The 17,511-nt window shown below is 33.1% G+C and overlaps 1 protein-coding gene across 4 annotated transcripts in view; it reads right to left on the reverse strand.

Moving 5' to 3' along the window:
- Nucleotides 1–1,853: 1,853 nt before the first annotated feature.
- The window catches only part of MTF2 (metal response element binding transcription factor 2), a 56,642-nt gene continuing 40,984 nt past the window's right edge, over nucleotides 1,854–17,511 (reverse strand). The window contains exons 10-16 of one of the 4 annotated variants that reach the window (XR_004681582.1): nucleotides 10,973–11,040; nucleotides 9,290–9,460; nucleotides 5,368–5,473; nucleotides 5,195–5,247; nucleotides 4,979–5,083; nucleotides 3,596–3,668; nucleotides 3,159–3,420 (exon numbers count right to left, since the gene is read on the reverse strand). Coding sequence is in view for 3 of the 4 variants with exons in the window: in XM_035018019.1 (XP_034873910.1) it covers nucleotides 3,063–3,420; nucleotides 4,979–5,083; nucleotides 5,195–5,247; nucleotides 5,368–5,473; nucleotides 9,290–9,460; nucleotides 10,973–11,040 (861 nt within the window). In the remaining variant the exon portion in view is untranslated. Of the gene's footprint in view, nucleotides 3,421–3,595; nucleotides 3,669–4,978; nucleotides 5,084–5,194; nucleotides 5,248–5,367; nucleotides 5,474–9,289; nucleotides 9,461–10,972; nucleotides 11,041–17,511 lie in introns of all 4 variants that reach the window. The other 3 variants (XM_035018019.1, XM_035018021.1, XM_035018020.1) reach the window with 3 other exon arrangements.

Consider the following 17,511-nt stretch of genomic DNA (forward strand, 5'->3'; position numbering starts at 1 on the left):
AAATATAATTTAAAGAGGAAAACTTCCCCACATTAAACAGGGCATTTTTTTTTTTTTTTTACTATTTCCCAAAGTTGCAGGGACATCTTCCTGTGCCATCACATCCTCATTCAAACAACTCTAGAACTACATATACAACAGTCTGCTGTAACTATGCAAGTCAGATCATGCTCCAACCAAAACTTAATAGTACCTGGTAGAAACTCAACCAAGTAGTTTAGAAGAATTAGTTCTACCCCCAAGGCTCATTAACAGAAATCTTCTGAATATATACACAACAGAAACCAAACATGTACAGCTGGACATAACTTGCAAAATATAAGGGGAGAGGAATCCTCAACTCACACATTAGTAAACATTCACTTGTTAAACATTTAGTAACAAAAGATGACTAGCAAGATCTGACTTCATTACTCGTACATTAGAATTTATAGAATAACTGATAGCTCATATTCTGATCTAGTTAGATCATATAAGAATCCATACTTAATCATCATCAGGATATTTATAAAAACGTATTGTTTTGAATAAAAATGTAATTAAAACGAGTAAGGCATACTATTTTTACATCTTTTCCTTCTACAGTCTAGGAGCAAAGCTTTTAAGGAAAGAAAACCAAAATCCTTTGATGTGAATCTGACACCTTCTACATAAGCAAAAAGAAAAAAACAGTTGAAAAGTCTGAATTTTTTTTGAATTTTGGGGACAAGGTAGATAGAGGGAGATATACTGTCTTTCAAGCAGGAAGTGTACGAGCTGATTAAGCAGTTTTTTTTTTAAAGGATCATTTTAGATGAACATGCAATAATTATTAATATTATTTGAGGGACAAGCGGAAAATAAAAGCCAAGTTTCATAAAGATTAATTCAAGTGAACATATTTACAATGGAATTGGAAAATCCTTAGCTCCCTGACTAAATAAAAGCAGTCATCCACTGCATCAGTGTGTATTTTCAAGCAAATACAGAAGCAAAACTCATTAGCTCTTTAAAAAATACACACATTTAATGTTGGTCTGTTTTAATTCTAAGTAAAGCAATTCCAAAAATACAAACTGAACATCAGAGCCATGTGGAACCACCATGATAAAATAAAACAGACATTCACAATAATTACGTCTAAAGACAGTTCAGCTTAATAAATCATCTTCCAGGTATACTAAAGAAAGAGTTACTAAAATACTGCTGGTGTTCAGTTAGAATTAAAGGACTTTGGGAAAAATGAAATAATATGATACAGGTGGAGTGAATAAGGTTACACGGGATTTACATTTTCCATTACCCCTAGATATAAACAAACATTCAAAATCAACACAAACTCTGTGTGTTATTCAAAATATTGCAGCTGCAGGAAAGGCAACTTTAAATTAATAGCTAGGGGAAAATCAAGTTTTGGTGGAGGTAAACAGAAGTGACAGTTTTTAATTTGCACTTTTGTAAAGCTCATTTATACCTGGCCAACCAGGAACCAAATGCAGGACAACGAAGTTCTCTGCTTCTTTTGGCTATAATGTGACAAGAAAAGGTCATCTTTTGAAGATGTTTAAAGAAATAAAGCAACTTTCTTTATAAACAGTCAAATAATCAATCAATGGAATAAATAAGTACTAACCCACATTCTTACCGCTCTGTAACCACTACACTTTACATATTTTTCATTTTGGCGGCAAATTCCCCAATTTTTAGGCAAAATCCACCAATCACTTTTAAGAGTAAAATGAACAGCCACCAAAATAAGAATATTCTTCTGTTTACTCTTTGGCTAAAAAAGAAAACAAACAAACAAAACAAAACAAAAAGAAACAGAAGACAACTAACACTGGTGATAAAAGAAACTGTTTTTTTACATGTAAAATAAAGTTATCAATTTAAATCTTGGTACATTTTATAAAAACAAGAGGTAATGTTGTAATAAAACAGCAGTAGCCTTGTCAGGCAACATACTGTTTGTTAACCCTGTGCAATAAAATACTTTGTTCATACTACACTTATTCAACATGACTAACAGTTACTACAGACATTTCAGGAATCTTCACGGGACTCCTATAGACTTACTGTTAAAACTGAGAGACATTTACAATCATCATGTGCCATGAAAACTTGAAAACGTTACTTCTAGTAGGAGATAATGTTCATATTATTTGAATTGGTTTTAGGTACTGAACAGCTGAGTTACAAGGACTGAAAGTGAAAAGCATTCTAAAAGCCCATGAACACTGTTGTTCACACCCTTCTTCAGAACACACTAAACTTTAAATTTGTTTGACACATTTCTCTTCATACATAGCAAGCAACAGCACCCAATAAAAGCCTGAGAAGAAATGCTGCTGTGTAAATACTGCAACTATTCCTGAAAAAAGAATTATGGGATATATACTCCAAAGCTGCCCATTCCCATAATTTGTATTGCATAGGTCACATAATCACACACATATATATACACACCTGTGTATATATATGCACATGCAAAGAATATATTAAGACGACAATGAAGTCTAGTCACAGAGCAATTTACAGGCTCAATATATTTTTTACATTTGCTTGAAAGAAAATTTCAATATTTTACAGTCTTTTAGTAGGCATTATATACACTGCACTTTATGAAATCTGAAAGGTATTGAAATAAATTTTTTCCAACATTTTGGTAACAAAACAGACAACGTTTCTCCAAATACTTGTGCTATCTATCTACATGATCTGTTTGATCTGATAACCACTAATCACAAAAACTGACTCAATGGAATAATTAGAAAAATTATCTAACACCATGCATGGATTTGAATCATTTTTAATATCCTATCCTAGAAACATTCTACAAATCTTAAGATTTAAAAAATTAAGTCTCTGTTCTGATTTTTAAAAGATATCTTTTTATGACAATATCCATAACATTGACAGGTACATGTTAAGGCTAGTTATTATCTCCTTTTGTGAATTTTTTTGACTTTTTTTTTTTTTTTTTTTAAGAAAGATAGTAAAAGCCAGACTCCTTTATCCTTTAGGGCTTTGAACTGTACCTACAGAAAATGAGAGTGCAGTGAACATAATGTTCAGTCCTACAGTCAGGATGCAGTTGCTCCTTCCCATTCCACAAGATACTGCACCTTTCCATCAAGTGTCACCCGACGAGCCAATACTCGGTATTTTTCACCACATGCTATTCTACCTGCAGCACCAAAATAACTGGTAATGGAGTTCTTTAGATGATTGAGTTGCAACTCCTGATCTGCTAAGTTATTCAAAATCTCTGTGTTGAGTTCATCAAATTGGTAATCTTCTTTGCCTTCATCATCTTTTACAATTTCTGAGTTCTGAGTCTGGAGTGCTCTTCTTGGAAGACGACCCCTTCTCCTCCGTAAATGTGGTATTGCAGCAGGCCAAGATCTTCCTGTACGAGTTCTTTTTCTGGAGTCAGATAATCTATGGAACAAGAAAGACCATAATTGTCTACTGAGTTTATAAAGCATCCTTTGCCCAAACAATATGTTCTCAGATTTTTTTCTATCACTCTACTGTAAGTATATACCCTTGCTGACATAAAAATCAGCCAAACCAAAACAATACATGCTATTTTTATAAATGGATTATCACTCGCCTTCGTTAGATTCCATCACCTTCTTGGGGCTGACCTTTGAAGAGCTTTTCTTCCTTAACAATGTACTATTAAGCTTAAAAGAATCAGAGGAAGTTTTTAATTACGAGGCCAATGAGACAAATTCTTACCAAGAAGAGGCCCTATTCATTAGTCAGATATCGTCAACAGTCTTATCATTAAAAAGAAGACAGTTCATTCACTCATTCAATGCAGTAAATACTTAATAAGCACCTACTCTATACACAACATTGTTCCATGTGCTTAAATTAAATAGATGGTAGAACTAGAATAAATGTTCTCTTATTACCAGTTCTAGCCCTAGTGAAGTAATGTACTGAACTGGAATAAGCATAAACTAGAAATCAGGGTACCCCGAATCTAGCTCTGTGATATTGGCCAAATTCAAATCTCATATCCTCTGTATTCCCTTCTGTGAAGAGATTAAGTGAAGGGGTTGAACCAGATCATCTCTGAGGTCCTTTTTAGTTCAGGAATTCAATGATTTTCTAATCTTATAACAAGCGGAGAATATAGCATAACAGCTAAATTCAAAGACTTTACAATCACACTGCTCAATTCAACATCCCAGCTCTGTTATGCTTGTTAATAAACATGCTAGTCTGGGCTTGTTTCTTAAAATCCTCTCAAGTTTCAGTTTTTTTATCTTTAAAATGGGAATAACAGGACCTACAACTCAAAAGATTGTTTTAAGAATTAAATAAGACAATGTATGTAGGAAGATTAGCAAAATGCTTGGGTAAGAGGCCAAAAACAGTTCACATTATTTTTCACAATTCATTAAAAAATGAGTTATATTTTAAGCTTTTTAATACTCTGAATTTTGTATGATTTACATGAGCAGTTTCTGAATTGTGAACAAAAATTAAACTAAGGGAAGTATAAAACTTGCAACTCACAGTTCTGACCCCAAGTAAACTACCTTTTCATACCTGATATATCATGCTTTAGGAAAGGTATCCTTCTGAAAAGTCAGGTAAACTAAAATATTAGAGAAGTCTGCTACTGATAGAAATCCTGAGTTTAAGATTCTTTTAGTAACAAAAGGATTTGTATGTCTGATTCAGATAATAAAAAAAGAAAAAGTCTTTCTAAAGCAAGGCATACCTAAATACTATAAAAGCATAGAAAGGTCTCGAGGAAAAGAACACAGCCTATAAACACCAGTATACCTCTTTTCTGTGCACACAGCAAAATTTCCTGATGAATATTAACAACCTAAGGAATCTACATATAGATTGCTTCTCAAACAATGAAAGGCATACTTATATAACTTTTGATTGCTAAAAATTTATTTAATATTACTTTACAAAGAAAAATTATCTAGAAGAAAATTAGTAAGGAATAAGAATATAAAATATCTACCCATAATGCCTGGAAATGCTAGACGAGGTAGTTTCTTTTGCACTGGAAGCACCCGTGAAATCCACATCTGAGGTATTAGATGAATGTGCAGTTCCCTCAGTTCTCCTGAGACAAAAAAATTTAAATGGTATAACGACTATATTACATAACAATAGAAATACTCATTTCCCCCCAAAAGAAAATTCCTAGGATAGGAAAAAATAACTTTCTATTTACCCTATAGAACAAGGTAAATCCAAGGTAGGATTCTCTGAAATTGATTCCTTATCCTGGAAAATAAAAAATAACATTTAAAGCATGGTTCTAAAGTAAATGAAAAAGATATTCATTTCTCAGTTAATTTCAAGCATCCTTCCTCCCTGAGAACATATACCAACACATCCTCTTACCAAAGGTGGCTCAGCAGTTTTCTGAATCATTTTTCTTGTATATGGGCCAGGTGGACGACCTACGGATTTTTTCTTTCCTTTTTTTTCTATGCCATTGCTTACTTCCCTGAAACATAAAACCATTATGTATTTAATTTCTGCATAAAGAAAATAAAAAGACAATGGATAACACACACTCTACTTACGTAATAATTAGGTTATACTTATTTTTATATTAATGGTAATATAAAAACAAAAAAATTAAATATAAGTTGAATCTACAAGTTTAGTCAAGTGCATAGATAATACATTCCAATTTAAACATACATTTCTTGACTTCAGAAATATTTACGTATACAAAGTTTTAAGAAAAAAAAAGTGTTCTCTTTACTACAATTCTGAAAAATATATAGCACCTAAAAGTTAAAAAGCAAAAACAAAAACAGACTACTACACTGGATGGAAGATTTCAAAACTCCCAGAAGTTCAATTGTGTAGTTTAGGTTGTTACTATGTGGGTACTTGGGAGATATTTCAAGAATTTATACTAAAAGTGATTATGAATTTAATAATTACCCACATGGAGCCAGGAAGTATCTATATTAAAATATTTTAGTTATAAACACAAGTTGCCTTTAGAAATGGATATATATATATGTATATATATGGATATATATATATATATGTATCCTTGAATGATGTTTATCAGAAAGAGAATGAAGCCCAGGATGGAAGAGTGTAGAGTAAGGAATTCTTCATATCGGGCAGGGAGTCATTCAAAAGGCACAATGAGAAAGATCTAGAAAACTGTTTTTGAGATATAAAAGCAAATGTCAAGCAATAGGAAGGGGGAAAAGAAGCAACAAAGACATCTCTAATTAATAGAAGGGCAAATATCAACATATAGAACATCAACTTCATTTATTCAACAAACATTATCTACCACAGAAAAGAGATATCAGATAATAGGAATACAAAGATCTTCCCTTGTGCTAAGGGGTTCACAGTATAGTCAGAAGTTGACAAAGGTGTATACAAGCAGGCTAATAAAAAGGGTTCAGTGCTATAAGAAAGTTACCGAGGAAAATTTAGTTAAAAAACATGGAAAAGGAGGAATACTACTATATAATAAGCTAGAAAGAGGTGAATGGAAAAAATTAGAAGACAACTACTCCAGACACCAAACTAAAGCTGGGAAAGTACAAGGAAGGAGAAAGGGAACTAGAGGAACAAAGCTTAAGTAGAACTATGATCAAAAGTCTCAAGGATAAGGTAGATGGGGTATAGATTTTTGAAAGATAATCAACATTTATAGAGGACTCCTGGACTAAAGAAAGTACTCTCAGATTAAAAGGACCAATTCATACATAAGACCCAGAAGGAACAGAGAATGCCTTTAAAGAAAGCTGAACCATTTCCTGGTGGCATCGAATGAAAACCTGAGAGCTAACACAGATGGAGTGTCTTATTAATATCATGATAGGAATGAGAAAATTTGTGTAAACCTTTTTTCTAATTCAGAACATGGGCAATTGATAGCAAAGGATTAATGACAAAATCTGAAAGTGCTAAGAATAAGTATGCTTTCCTTTAGGGGAAAAAAAAGACTTGAAAGCAGTATCTACTTTATTACAAACTCAAATGGATATGAAACACTGTGTAATTACCTTTTTTACTCTCCAAGATGACTATCTCATACCTTTTATTTGCTCCTTAAATTTCCCTCTCTGCACAACCCTCTCAGCCATCTTAATACCTCAGTATTTCATTGAGAAAATAGAAGCTACCAAGCAGTAACTTCAGTCATCTTCCAAATGCCAAATCTATAATAGAATTAGCATCTGTACCCATTTTCACCTCAACAAAAGAGTGTAAGTCCTATCAAAAGCCATTCCCACATTCTAAATTCCTTCCCTTTTAGTTTCTCAAGGACTTTACAGTATCTTCAATTACCTTCCCTCTTTCCTATACCAATCTCTTCTCCACTGGATCATTCCTACTAGCACATAAAAACAGGTTCCAATTAATTTTCCATCTTTTAAAAATCCATCACTTGAGCACTTCCCCTCTTCAGCTTCCATTTGTCTACCTCTCTTCACAATAAAACTACTTTGGAGTGTTGGTGACACATGCCCTCCCTTTCCACTTTCTCTCTTCTCATTCAGAATTCTTAAAGATTATTTCCTATTTTCCTCTTTTCCTTTATTATCATCATTATTTTGAATCTGCCTATGTCCCTTATTTGTAGAAAAAGCCCAGTTTTGACATGTTAATTGAGAGCAGTGCTGGATTTAATCATACTTTAACCCACTCCAAACTGATTTCTATCCTAACCTTTTCAAAAAAACAAACAAAAAACTGTTTTTGTTAAGGTCACTAATAACAGCATGTTATCTGCAATAAACATTTTTCTCTCATTCTAAATCCACCTCTCAGCAGCATTCAATACTGTTTAATATGCTCATCTTTCTTGAAACACTCCCCTTCTCTTGGTTTTCAACACACCAAACTTTCCTGGTTTCCTCCTGTCTCACTGATCATTCTTTTTAGCCTCCTTCATTTATTTCACTTCTTCCAAATCTCCAAATGATAACAGGGCATTATCTGGGCCACAGTACTCCCCCCTCACCCCAGCTCTTGCTTCCTAGGTAATTTCATTCATTTTCATGGCCTTATAAATCAGCTTCCAAATTTGTTTCATGCGTCCTGATCTCTCCTGAGCTCCTGACTTACAGACCCAGCTGTCCATCATCATCACTTAGATAGCCCTTGTAAAAATCTCAAATTCAGTTAGTATGAGACAGAATAATGCTTCACTCACCTTGCCAAATCTGCTCTTGCAGGTCTTGATAACAGACATCACCACCCACCAGTTGCTCAAGCCAGAAATCTGAGCATTATATAGCATTATATAACTTCTTCATTCCTCCCTTTTTTTCATAAATTCATTAGCAAAGCCAATAAATTCTGTATCCAACAGAGATTTCGAACCTATTTTCTCTCCATTTGAATGATACCACCTACCCAGGCAATCTCTCACCTAGACAACTGCAGGAGTCTTCCTTTCTCTTGCTTCTATTCTTACCTCTATACCTATCCATTTTCCAAACAGCATACAAAGATGTATCTTTTTTTAAAGGATAATTCAGTCTGCTTACATCTTTAAACAGCTCCCCATCATTAAAAACCACCCGAACTCCTTAGGAGACCTACACAATTCTACATGATCAAGCCCCACCCAAACTTTTCAACACCTGATGCTACTCTCTAGCCCTCACTCACTCCTTACTAGTCTGTGAGTTCCTAGAACATGCCTCAAGCCTTCATACTTGTTATTTCCACCACATGCAATATTATTCCCTTTGTTCTGCATTTTTTGGTTAGTCTCATTCTTTGAGTTTCAGCTTAAGTATCATCTTAAATAGGCCTTCCTTGAGCCTCCTTCTTAACAGACTATTTCACCTCTATCCATCCCAGAACAATCTATATCCATTTGCTATGTCCTAGATGGCACTAGCATGACCTGTAATTATTTTATCACATTTCTTCCCCACTATACTCTTAACCCCACCAGGGCAGAAAGAAAGTCTGTCTTGTTATTATATCCCCAGCACTTAGATAGTAAGGTGCTTGATAAATGGAATGAATAAATGGATGGATGAGTGAATGAGAAATGAACAAACAAATGAACAGGCCAGTACTTAAACTGTCTGCTAACAAAATCAATAGGACTTATTCCTAGAAAGCCTAAGATCTAAAATAAATAAGTAAACATCTAATTTAAATTAACTCTTTGTACCTTGTCTAAGCGACAAATTATAAACAGGAAAACAAATCAAGGTAACTACCACTTGTACTTTCAAATATACTAATGAAACTAAGTAACACATTTTTAGTTACAAATAAGCTAAAGAGAAAAACTAAGCCACAGATCAACTTTTACCTTGAATCAGATATAGGTTTGGATGCCTTTCTGCCTTTAATTTTAAATTCATGGGATGTTCCTTCAGGTTCTTTCTCTGCTTTGAAAGCCACATTTGGTGGCACAGGAGGAACACGAATTCGCAACCCAAACAAATGCTTCTTCTTCTTTATTTCTTTCCCAGACATAAACCTAAATTTTTAAAAAAATTAACTAAAAATTTAAAAACTGAACACATATACATGGCAGACCCTAACTCATAACTTTCAGATATAAAGCCTTTATACATGAAAGTCCACCCAAAACTACAAAACTCACTCTTTCCCTTTGCTTTCCTTGATTCTTTTCTGCTCCAGAGCTAATCCACAGTAGGATATAATGGGGGAGTAAGGAGGGAGGGATAGGATCAGAAGGGAGACAAGCACATGTCCACTTCTAACTTTTTAAAGGAAGAAGAGTAAAGAGCGGTGTCTTTTTAGTCCTAAAATGTGTTTTTCCATATTTCAGTGTCATCTGTTTAAAAGATCTCAAAAAATGTTTAGGTAAAGAAAAATTCCATTTCAGAGTGGTTCTGTGAGGGGAGAAACCCTGGTCGGAAAGTAACAGGTGTTAGCAGTGGAAAAGAGGACCCACTATGAGAGGTCCAAAAAATAAAAGCAGTGTCTAGTGTGTCAGATCTAGAACTGAAAATAACGTGGAGCAGAGAAAAGTTATTTCAGTGTGGGTTTAGGTCTCTGAAAAATGTGTTCCATAACTGTTTCCCTAAGTCCTCAGGCTCCTTACTCCAAAACACCCTACCTACCTTAGTGCTACTAGACCCTGCCTAACCTTAAGAACACACTACCAAATGCTTGGAATATTCTTCCACTGTTATGCAGGTTTGAGAAAGGGGAGCTCCCATTTCTATCATAATAGGAATAGATGTATTTCTGGTACCCTAAATTGGATTACAGAATTCATGTCCCATAAAGTATTTTTACCAGCACAGTAACTGCTCAGGCACTTTATGGCTTTTTGAACTGGCCAAAAGATCTAGTTAGCCACTAGTAATTATAATATTTTTAAGGAGGGAATGCTGTACAGTTCAAAAAAAGAAAAATCTTATAAAATAGCTTAATGGTTGGTTAGAACCAGCATATACCCTTAAAACATTTCTATTGCAATTTTTAAATATTTTTTTAAAATGTAGATATGCTGGTTTTTTTTAAAAGGAAAGCCCTATACAAGACTATATCAAACAATAATCAATTATCAAAAACTTAGTACTAATACTACTTTTCTGTAACTGTTGACAATAACTAATCTTAAAATCATAGAAGATCTCATGATCATTTTAAAACCAACATTCGCTACAGTATTTTCCACTATAGTTTGCATTTTCCCACCACCTAAGATTTTATTTTATTTTCAGGAGACTGTATTATAAAAACAAGTCATTACTGAACGTTTTTCAACTGAACAGGCCAATTCCCGAGATATTGGTATGCCTGCCTCCCATCCACCATTCCCAGAGGATTGCTCTTTCCTTCTCCAACCCTTGAGAACCACTACTTTACTCTGACTGAAAAAGAATAGGACATTAAAAAGCTTAAAATGGTTTGTACTAGTTCTGAATACCAATCCCACAATCCTTAAACAATGCCATTATTCCTTATACTTACTAAATGTCTCCCTCATAGGGATACATAAAATAAATCAACTTACATGGTCTTGTAATCATTTAATGCCTCCAGAACATGCTCATATCTTTCAGATTTTGGTGTGTCTGCCAGCTGTGAAGTATCAAGAAACAATTTAACGCACTGTAATTTCATCAATTAATAATATACAGGTGCTAGAGAGAGGCAATGTGATGCAGAAGTAAAAGTATACTGACTGGTAGTCAGAAGATCTAAGTTCTAATTTCAGGTCCTCACTGACTAGCTGCATGATCTAAGGCCATTTAACCTCTTAAGGCTTGTTTTCTTATCTATAAAAAGGGGAGTAAAAATCCTCCTCTAATTACTTTACCAGTAATTAAGTGAATCAGAGGATATGTCTGAAAGAACTGTAAACTGTAAAACATTATAAGAATGGGATCTTATTAGTTATTAAATTTAATTCTATAATCTGAGGAAATAATATATTAGAATGACTTTAATAGCAACCATATATTGGTTCTAACAGACATTATTAGGGAAGAGTATAAAAAGTAATGAGAAACATAAAATTTTATCTCCCAATACTTCTAAATATTAGCAGAAACCAAAAACCTCTATAACTTCAAAAAATTCTGTGAACTGGGGGGGGTTGATTTTCATAAAAGTTATAGATGTTAGCCAGCCCTAAAACTCAAAATGTCTCATTAATTTTTTATCATAACAAATCCTTTTAAAATCTAGATTTTAAATTCAATTCTAGAAAATATTATTTTGTTTTAAAAGGGCTTCCTTAAGAGTCATTTCTGCCTCTTCTTCTAAGTGTTTAAAGACTGGGGCCCAATAGCAAAAAATTCTAAATTTTTATAAAAGGACCATTCTCAGTTAAATTCACAATAACTCAAAAAAAACAAAAATCCAGAATATCATAGTTGACTTTCAAGAGCACCACCAGTATGTTCTTTACCAATTTAAACTTCCAAACCTCAGAACTGCTTCAAGTAAAAAGAGTAAACAAATCTGTGAAATAGAATGTTGGAGGTAGAAGAGACAGAGTAATCTACTCCAACTCTCTTTATTTTACAAATTAGTTAACAGATATAAAGATTAAATGAAATGCTCAAATTCAATGGCTGTTTAGTGAGAGAGCTAGGATTCTGAACCCAAATGACAATAGGTCCATTCATTCAACATTCACTAAGAGCCCATACTTGCTAATGCACTGGGTGCTTTTAGAAAGTAAGAAAAGAGGGGCGCCTGGGTGGCTCAGTTGGTTGGGCGACTGCCTTCAGCTCAGGTCATGGTCCTGGAGTCCCGGGATCGAGTCCCGCATCGGGTTCCCTGCTCGGCGGGGAGTCTGCTTCTCCCTCTGACCCTCCCCCCTCTCATGTGCTCTCTCTCTCTCATTCTCTCTCTTTCAAATAAATAAATAAATAATCTTAAAAAAAAAAAGTAAGAAATGAAATGGGACAGTCTGGTGCTCATGTCTCTATACCATACCACTGTAATTTCTACAGTTTTCAATGATAGAGAATTTCTATTAAAGAAATAACAGAATCAGACCTTAAAGCTTGAAAGACACTTCAGATGTCCATGTAATTCAAGGTTCCATCAATACTTTTATAGTACTGATAGGCATTCAACCTTGGTTTAAATATTAGCAAAGATGAAAGCTGATGAGGCACCCACTGAGGGAGCCCATTTCATAGGTTGACAAAACCTTCCTTCCTGGAACTCTTCTAGTCCTCTTTTACAAGACAGTTCTTCAAATATTTGATAGCAGCTATCATGTCTAAGTGTAAGATTATGTCTAAGTTCAAGATTAGGTTGAAAGCTTTTAGCAACCACATTACATAATTATTTCATATTAAGCTTTGGCTGACTAATTCCATCTCTTCCTCTTCCCCCCACCTCCCCAACCATACCCTAAAATCTTATCAGATAAACTGATCAAACCAAGTATTCGCTATCAGGCACTGCTTCTTCTGAACTGGTTGAATGTGTATTTAAGCCTAAAAGCAGAACTTTATAACTGTTGTTAATTTGCTTTGTTTTCAGGTCAGTGTTTGAGATACTCTTTTCTCTTGATTCTGTCATCCTTCTTGAATTAGGAGTAGACACAAAGACAGAACCTGTGGCTCTCCATTAGAATCTCCCTCAAGAGTATTTCCAAGCCACTGAATGCTTTTGTTTCTATTATTCAACTGGTTACATATCCATTTTTTACTTTTAATTTTAACCAGTTCAAATTTCAGTATCTAATATGAAATTCAGTTACACTATGTCTATACTATGCCCTTAGCATTTGACATACCAGTGTGGCTAACCATAACAAAAAAAGAAACTAGGGTATTTAAAATGATTTATTCTAATAAAAGTGTTTTTCCTTATTGCTTTTTAAATCTTCACAAACCACATATCTGAAAAATGTGCTCTACAATTTGCTAATAATCAACAACAAAACTAATTTCTCAAATCTATTCCTCTTTTACTTTTTTGAAAAGCACAATGAACTCTCTTCTTTTTGTGGTACTTGCTCTCTACAGTTTCTCAGAAATTTCATCTATAAGTTCCTTCAGCACTCCAAAACTATTTTGCATAGAACTATATATTTCAACTTGCATTATGGGGGCCAAGGGATCCCTTTCTATATTTTGAAGACTCTACGTACAGATATTATAGTTTGAATCAAATAATCTGTACTAAAAGAGCATCATATTCTAAGTCTGCCATCTGACCATGAGGTTATATTTATAATATCGCTAACATAATATCCATTTTTGTTCCTCCCACCACAGATATCTAATCTCACATTATGCTTTTACTTTCAGGGTTGTAAATTTCTGTATAGACATAAATGCTATTAGGTATAGTTATAACTCTTCCCTTCAATAAAATACACCTTTGAATTACCAACATTGAATTCCATGCCACCTAGGCTTAAGTATGCAAAACAGGTTAAGTAATTTGTTTGCCAACCTATACACTGTATGTTAATAGGAAACACTCAAAGCCTCAACTATTGTTGTTAATCATTTTCTTATAATTCTCATTTAAAAATATTACACTACCTCTATTATGCATTTTCTTCTCTAGCTAAAACATCATTATCTGCCACAGTATTTCATTTAAGTTTATGCTTTTCTCCCTACATCCTTCAAAAGGTAGCACTCAATACACTATCCTGCTATGAATCTTTGGAGGTTAAAATTTAAGAACACCATTAACAGAAAAGTAGGTTGCTCTTATAGAACTAGGATTTCAGATCACTTTGGGAATTAAGGACAAATGATAAGTAGATACCGAAGTATGAATATCTCTTTTAACTCTCAAAAGCAATCTGGTGCAACGGTTAATTCCTCATTCTAAATAAACCTTTACTTGGACCTCAAATGTTGCATTACATATTTTTACTATCTTAAAAAAAATTACAATAGTTTCTCAAATAGCTACATTCAGTCTATATAAGGCAAGAAGTCTCAAGGATGTAAAAGAAAACAAAAATCACATAAGAAAACAGGATACAGAACTATCATTATGTTCCAATATGTTCTAAAAGTTTCAGCTTCTGTTCACAATCCTGAAATAACCAACTAAGAAAAAAATATGATACATAAATATTAAATATGCCTTTCAGTATGAAAGGATATACTCTCCAAAAGAAGTTTAATACTTTTAAAACGTCTTTTTGTTATAAAAATAGTCATATCATTTCTTTTATATCAAAAAAAAAAGCACAAAACACTAAATGGATACCACTGATTCAATTAAGATTGCTCCAAATAACTAGAAATTGAAATAAGTATTTATGGGGCTTCCAAAATAACACAGAAATACCATTAAATTTTGGCCAGTGTTATCATATATAAAATTAAGTCCTAATTCAGCTCAGAAAATAAATATAAGTGCCTCCCTATGACTATGACTAGTGTGTCCATATATATTCCTGAAAAAAAAGCCATAAAACTCTCAATCAACTTCTCAAGTCACCACAAGGTTTTTTTTCTTTACCCACACGGAGGAAAGAAACTCCACATTTAAGAGAGAGTTAAATCACAACTATTTTTGTTTTGTTTCATTTTTGAGGAGAAACTTCTACAGCAAGTGCCTATGTCATATAATCAACAGTATATATGTAGTAAGAACCAATGTTCTAAATGACTCTTAAGTATTCAATAACCAACAATACACTTAACATACAGTATTTCCCACATTTTAAAAGTAATTAAGGCTATTTATAAGAAGATTTTTAACACGAAAGTATTTATAAACAAAAAGGACATTTTATAAACCTAAATTTGGATTAGTGACAAAACTCAATTTGCAATTCAATTTTAGTTAACCAAAGATATACTATTTTAATAATCTGGAATAATCCATTATTTGTATTATCTTTGTTTTTATTATCACAAACATTTAAAAGTAAATTAAGTAAAAATTAGTTACATATAAATGTTACAAATAAATGTTAAAGATGGCATAAATTTTATAGTCTCTTTATTATTAAAATCTCATTCTCAAAAACCAATTATGACAGTATAAAGATATAGAAGATTAATATAGAGTTAAAAGCTGAACTTCCATCTGTAAACATTTGAGGATGGAATGACTAAGTCTGAATATTTTCTTTTTTTTTAATGCAGAGAAAAAGCAATGAGAAATGATTAGAAAGTCACTTGTTCTGATAATAAATTTGACGGCTCCAAAAAATGGAAACACTCCTCAGAAAAGTAAAACTTTTCCATTGTAAAGTTGTATTAGAGTATAATGTTCTTCTTAATTTTTAAATTAAAAAAAAATTTCCATATTGGCAAAGAATAAGAAATTGAATTGAATGTATAACATCTTATTTCTAAGACATTATCGCATAAGCTACAGAAAAGGAAAACATGTATCTACTAATAAATTTATTGATATGTATCAGAAGTACAGCTAGAACCAAGATACATAAGATTCATAAACTGAATTCATTTCTTAGAAATAGACTACTTGTCTAGACTAATAGTCTAATTGTGATTTTTTCTATTTCAGCCTCTTGAATAAAACCTAAGTATCATTTTTCATTTTAATAAAAGATAGCATTTGAAATAAAGTAACTTGAGTTTTTATATGTGTGCCCACTGTCTACATGAAGTAACTACTACAGAATTTAATCATGTGAAACATAAAATGTACTAAGAATAGAGATGTATCTGCATATGAAGTGCTGAAGGAACCATGGCTAGAAAGAAAGCACTTTAAAAGAATATATTAAAGTATTAAATATTAAGATGACTATAATGAACACTATAGCCACTAGTGCCTTACACTTACTTTTTTCTTTTATTACTAATCAGTTTATTAAAATTTATCAACTTTGTAAGATACTCGTTTTCTCTCAAATTTCATCCAGAAAAAGCATGTAACAGAAGAGTGTTGTGTTCCAACTTCTAACACTCAAAACATCTCAGCTCAATTGATTTTAATAATATCTTTGATTTTAAAAAATCTCAGTATCCTGCAAGTGTTTGTTTTATACGCAGCTGCTACCACAAACTAGCTTTTAAATGTGCATTATGTTCTCCCTGATGCCCCATAAAAACCCCCAAAACAACCCAAAAAAACCCTGATATCCTATTTGACATGAATCTTTTATAAATTACCCCATGTCTAAAAGCTACAAAAGCAGAAATTCTTCCTAAACTTCACTTTACACAACTTTTACCTCTTCAAAAAGTAATGTGTGACTAAAATTCACACATCTAATTCCACATAATATAAAACAAAATTTTTATTTAAGCTAATAGTAGTTATGGGTGCCTGGGTGGCTCAGTCAGTTAAGCACCTGACTCTTAATTTTGGCTCAGGTTATGATCTCAGGTTCATGAGACAGAGCCCCAGCGTCGGGCTCCACTCTGGGCATGGAGCCTGCTTAAGATTCTCTCTCTCTCTCCCTCTGCCCCTCCCCAGCACCCCCACACTCTCAAAAGGAAAAAACAAAAACAAAAACAAAACATTAAGCTAAGAGTAGTTAATATCTATATTTTAATAATTCAAAGTAAGTGCTAAAAACAAGTTAACTATTAAAGTTATTTTAGTTACTTTCTTCTTTGTGCTTGTCTATTGTTTCAAAATCTTCTTCAATGAACATACATCAACTTTTATATTGCTTTTTTTTAAAAGACTGTAAACCAGCATGATTGGTTAGACTTTGCAAATGAAAAGCAAAATGAGATGTCAGAATGAGGGGGATAATCTCCAACTAGAATAGCTTTACTCCCTAACTCATTATTCTAACACTATTACTGGGTCCTCCCATTCCTGGAAGTCAAAGATTATATATATATGTTGTATATATATATATATATGTTGTGTGTGTGTGTGTGTGTGTATATATATATATATATATATGGGAGTACCAACAAGAGAGAAAGGAAGAGGGTTGGTTATATCTCCTAAATTTATAGAAACTTAGAAAAACAGGAGGAGGAACCATAAGTAAGATATGCAATAATAAGGATTTCTCCCTCCCTTCTATCTTTAACTATAATGATTCTCACTTCAGAAAATTGAAGAATCAAGTAATTTATTTACTTCCTCCTTCTGCATTTTTCCCTGAGTTAACAG

Source organism: Mirounga leonina, unplaced genomic scaffold (assembly GCF_011800145.1).
Source record: "Mirounga leonina isolate KUSES-001 unplaced genomic scaffold, KU_Mleo_1.0 Mir_173, whole genome shotgun sequence".
Taxonomy (NCBI): Eukaryota; Metazoa; Chordata; class Mammalia; order Carnivora; family Phocidae; genus Mirounga; species Mirounga leonina.